Genomic DNA, 5,769 nt, shown 5'->3' with positions numbered 1-5,769 from the left:
AGTGTTAGCGTGCAAGAGACAGAGAACAAAGGAACAAACTTACAAGCTTTTTCTCTCTTACATCCAGAACCATGTCTCACATAGCTGTGGAGAGGAACAGGAGAAGACAAATGAACGAGCATCTCAAGGTTTTGCGTTCCTTAACTCCATGTTTCTACATCAAGAGGGTACTCTCTCTCTCTCTCTCTCTCTCTCTCTCCCTCCCCCCCCCCCCCCCCCCCCCCCCCCCCTCCTCTCCCTCTCTCTCTCTCTCTCTCTCTCTCTCCCCATTTGGTGCAAACTATATTGTGACTTCCGTGTATCGCATATCAGACATGTATATATACTCGTTTATATAGTCAATTTTCTTTCCTCTTAACTAGTTACAGATTACGATAATCTTCAACTGTGGTGTTCGTTTTATGTTTATGATATGGAAATTGAGGAAGATCAAGAAATATGTATCAGTTATGGAAGACGACTAAGTTGTAGAGCATAATTAATTATTGCCATTTCGTGTAATTGGAGTCATTGTAAAATTCGATTTGCCCTGATGTATCTTATAAATAGGGAGTTGTCATTAGGCTTTATACCATCATCAAAAATAGAAAAAGGAATGTTAGAGAAGATAAGTGTGCGATTTTCTTTTGTAAACCTCTATAAATCTTGTATGTTTTTGAGTGTTTATTTTTCTTTCTTTGAATTGATTACTCTTGGTGAAATAGAATTAAGGTTTACGATTATCAACACTTCACTTCCCTTTATGCGTATCAAATATATGTATATGCGTGTTGTGGAGTTAATTTATCTTCCCTCTTAACTAGTTTTGGTAAGTGTCAACTTAATTTGGAGTTTGTTTCATGTTATGACAAGGAAATTAAGGGAGATCAAGACATTTGTATCTGACATTTTTTACTTTGTAATGTGTAAATACATTTTTGTACAGTAAATATATCTTTCCTTTTTACTAGTTTTGAAGTCAAGTAGTCAACAACTTAATTTGGTGTTTGTTTCATGTTATGATATGGAAATTAGAGGAGATCAAGCCATTTGTATCCGACATGTTTTTCCTTGTAAGAGTTTTAGACGTATATACGCGTTTTTGCAAATAAATTCATCTTTCCTCTTACTAGTTTTGATGTTGGATATGGAAATTTAGGGAAATCACACGTCTTCCCTTTTAGGCATATTAGACGTGTATATGGACGTTTACAGAGTATATTGATTCAATAATCATGTCAACTTTTGGTGTTTGTTTCATGTTATATGGAAATGAAGGGAGATCAAGCATCAATTATAGGTGGTGTAGTAGAATTCATCAAGGAATTGCACCAAGTTGTTCAATCCTTGGAGTCGAAAAAACGCAGAAAGAGTAGTAGTCTAAGCCCTAGCCCGGGACCTAGTCCGAGGCAATTTCAGTTAAGTTCTCAACCAGACAGTCCATTTGCATATAATACTGATCGGTTCAAGGAAGTTGGGGCTTGTTGCAACTCTCCCCTTGCAGATGTTGAAGCTAAGATTTCGGGATCCAACGTTCACCTACAAACGATATCTAGGCGAATTCCGGGGCAAATTGTGAGGATAATCAATGTGTTGGAGAAACTTTCATTTGAGATTCTTCATTTGAACATAAGTAGCATGGAAGACACCGTCCTATACTCTTTTGTCATAAAGGTATGGATATAATAGAAAAATAGCATTGCTCTCTTTCAGAATTCTCATTTACCACGGTAGAAGTTCATAATATGATTCAATTAAATGTAGTTTTAAATAATTGTACGCAATTAAAAATTAATAGTAGAATGAAGTTTAATGTCTAAGATGAGGTATTTCACAAAAGTAATGGATTGAACTCTAGATAATATATAATGAAATTCCATGTGTTAGGCCTTCATTGCTGGACTATGTGGGCCCTTTTGTGTGTGGCGTGCGAGAAAACTTCTTTTTCAATATCATACTCAAACTCGATAGCATGCGTAGACGTATCATTCACATGAAGAATAGACCACTATAAATTTGTTTGTGCATTTCTTTATTCTCTTTTGTTAATTATTGCTCTCAATTTTTTTAATTTTTTAATTTTTTTAATTTTAATTTTTGTTTTAGGGTTTGATTCATAACATGCACTCAATTTTTTCCCCTCATTTTGTTTTGAAATTATTTTATATTTTTGATGCACTAAACTAGGAGATTTAGGGTTTGATTAAATTATGATTCATGAAGAGTGTGTTTTCTTGCATATATCAATTCTCTCCCCGTTTTCTAACCATGTTATTTTAAAATCTAGAATGATGGACAATTTTCATGAAAATTCCTTAGTAATTCCCACGAAATGACATTAATTAATTCTTTCCCTCCTGACTGATGTATATAGATTATCAAACCAGTATTTGCTGACAAACATATGTTAAATTTCATGATCATAATTTGACTCAATCCTTCATATTTCGTGAAGCTGCAAAAAATAAAATAAAATAAAATATTTTCATTCTTCTGACAATTACATTGCTAATTACAGATTGGACTTGGATGTCAAGTGAGTGTGGAGGAACTGGCCCTTGAAGTTCAACAAAGCTTCTGCTCTGAAGCAGTTTATGTTAAAGGCGATACAGAAAATCCAGTACAAGGGTTCTAAATTTTAAGCAGTCCCTGGAGGATGGCTGATATTTTATATATATGCATACAAATATGTGTGTTAAGAAATACGATAGTGAGGTTAAACTTCGTGGGACAATAATGACAATGACAATGGGATGTAAATATCCTTTTCGTATGAGAGCAACAAAGGATTAAACCTTATGGTAATGAAATAATTTAACCTCACATTGATTAACAGCTTCATTCTTTTCTCTCTTTGTGCATGCATTTTTTGCGTATGTTGTGGATTAATCTATAGCCAGTCATATCAAATGTAATTCTTACACAAATTAATCATTTTATTTAGTATTATGAATTGGGTCATTTAATTACTAATTATGTAATAATTTTTTTCAAGATATATGTCATTGTAATTTGAAAGTTCTATGTTTTAGTGAGAACATTATGCAATAAAAAATAAAAATAAAAAACCATTTTTGAACTTAAAAAGGAGTACTTTTGTTTGTATTAGAACAATTATTTATCTCAAAATATGATAATACTTTAGTTTATAAGAAATAATTTGAGAAGTATATACCATTTCTTATACAAATCAAATTTACTCTTCTAAGATATAAATTTGCATACTTCTCAAGTATTTTTCTCAAGTTCTATTAGTAAATTACACCAATGTCTTCATTTTTAGAATATCCTTAGAAAAACATTCTAAAAATCGACTAATAAATAATATTCATTTCTTGATAGTACATGCATTAGAAACTATATAAGAAACTTATTTTTGGATGCATGACGGTACTAAGTATTTCGCATTTTTTTAAAGGAAAACTAAGGTTGCGGTTGGTTTGACATTTTCGGGCCATTTTCCGTTTTCCTTTTTTGAAAACGCGAAAAATGCATTTGGTCCGTCGTTTTTCGAAAATGTATTTTCGAAAACGAGTTAAAATTTATAACTGAAAATGCAAAAAGACTTTTTATCATTTTTAGCGTTTTTAGTTATAAATTCCCAAAACGCGGAAAACGCCCAAAACTCGCCGTTTTCGGGGAAAACTAAAAATCGTTTTGAAACTGAAAATGAAAAATGGAAAACTAAACCAACCGCACCCTAATGATCTACTAAATTCCTGTTTTTGCTTAAGTTTCTTACTTAGAAAAGTCATTATATGAACAATGTATTTGATTTGGATTCTCAACACAAAAGCAACTGTACAAGAAAAGAAATAGCTTTATAATTAACAAGCATGAATAATCCTTCCAAGACACCGTATTGCTCTAGATTCTACTAAAAATAAAAATTAAAAAAAAAAACACCTATTTGCTATCAAATTCATAACCTAGCTAATATAAGTAATGCTTAAATATCCTAATTAGATAACCCAATTCATAACTAAAATGTTATTTCATTGATTTCACCGAAGATGATATAAGTTTTTAAGTTTTATAAAGTGTTTTAGGAAAATTAGATTGAAGAGGTTTGGAGATGAACATGTTGGATAATTTAATACTTTTAAATCACCGGATCTTTCATGTTACATCATCAAGAAAAAAACACAATTATTCACACATATAAGTCCATCGATTGATTAAAAAATCCTTACAATCTCCCACTTGGGCTATATGTGTCATCTTATAATTGTGCATTAAACATAACCTTATAAGTACTCAGAATTTTGCTATCATTATCGAATGTATCCCCAAACAATCATGTCCATCAATCATATCAACATAGGATCAAAGCGACTTTCGTTACCTTCATTGTAGCTAAACCCATCAATGGTCACGTATATCAATATAACCGAATGACATGGATCAAGCATGGATGTGTAGCATGAAATTTACATGTAATGTGATCTGTAACATGCCTATTTCCAACTGGTCCACCTTAATATCGTAGTGAGATCATTTTAAACAAGTTTAAAGATAATAAACCAAATAACTTTATAACTGAAAATAACTTTAACTTTAAACGGTATCCAAAATAACAGTACATATGTCCAATATGAAAAGCAAAAATATAAACTCCCACTGAAACTAGATATCCTCAAGAGACACTATACACATATGAGCAGTGTGCTTATGAAAGACCTTGGGTATCAATCCCTTAGTAAGCGGATCCGCAACTATGAAATTTGTTCCAATATGCTCTATTGACACCTGTCTACTTTGAACTCTTTCGTTAACAGCCAGGAACTTGATCTCTATATGTTTTGACTTCGTCGAGGTACTGTTGTTATTAGAATACAGCACTGCTGATTTATTGTCACAAAATATCTTAAGTGGTCTTTCTATATTGTCCACAATGCGCAGCCCAATGACAAAATTACGTAGTCATATTCCATGATTTGATGCCTCATAACACGCTATAAACTCCGCTGCCATGGTGGAAGTAGCTATGAATGTCTGCTTAGCACTCTTCCATGAAATAGCGCCTCTAGCAAGCAAGTAAATATAGCTTGAAGTGGATCTCCTACTATCTTGGCATCCCGCGAAATCGAAATCAGAATAACCGATGATCTCCAACTGATCCGATCTCTTGTATGTGAGCATGTAGTCTTTTGTTCTCTGTAAATACCGCATGACCTGTTTGGCTGCTTTTCAATGATCCATTCCCTAGTTACTTAAATATCTCCCTAGTATCCCAACAATGTACGCTATATCCAGACGCGTACAAATCTGAGCATACATCAGACTCCCTATAGTTAAGGAATAAGGAATCTTCTATATTTCTTTAATTTTCAAGTCATTTTTAGGATACTGACTTAAGCTGAACTTGTCTCCTTTAGCCACAGGGGTGTCACGTGGTTTACAATCTTGCATGCTATATCTTTTAAGTACCTTTCGATATAGCTCTTTTGTGATAATCCAAGAATGCCCCGAGAACGATCTCGGTGTATCTGAATTCCTAATAAAAAAGAGACGTCACCAAGATCTTTCATCTCAAAATTCTTTGCTAGAAGTCTTTTGGTTTCGTGCAATAAGTCTATATCGTTGCTGGTAAGCAATATGTTATCGACATATAAAACCAGAAGAATATACTTGCTCCCACTGAACTTGTGGTATATACAATCATCGACCACATTCATCTCAAAACCAAATGAGATGATCACCTGATGAAACTTGTAATACCATTGACGAGACGCCTTTAAGTCCATAGATGGATTTCTTTAATTTACAAACCATTTGCTTTGCATCGTC

At 33.1% G+C, this 5,769-nt stretch overlaps 1 protein-coding gene across 1 annotated transcript; it reads left to right on the top strand.

Moving 5' to 3' along the window:
• On the top strand, window positions 1-2,862 carry LOC111394060 (transcription factor MUTE-like). Its single transcript, XM_023019840.1, has 3 exons — window positions 1-167; window positions 1,258-1,653; window positions 2,498-2,862. Exons 1-3 carry the CDS (start codon window positions 72-74, stop codon window positions 2,612-2,614), a joined length of 609 nt encoding a protein of 202 aa, XP_022875608.1. The 5' UTR covers window positions 1-71; the 3' UTR covers window positions 2,615-2,862.
• The last annotated feature ends 2,907 nt before the right edge of the window (window positions 2,863-5,769 follow it).

This window comes from Olea europaea, chromosome 4, assembly GCF_002742605.1.
Source record: "Olea europaea var. sylvestris chromosome 4, O_europaea_v1, whole genome shotgun sequence".
Lineage (NCBI taxonomy): Eukaryota > Viridiplantae > Streptophyta > Magnoliopsida > Lamiales > Oleaceae > Olea > Olea europaea.
This window is presented reverse-complemented; position numbering and strand designations above follow the sequence as displayed.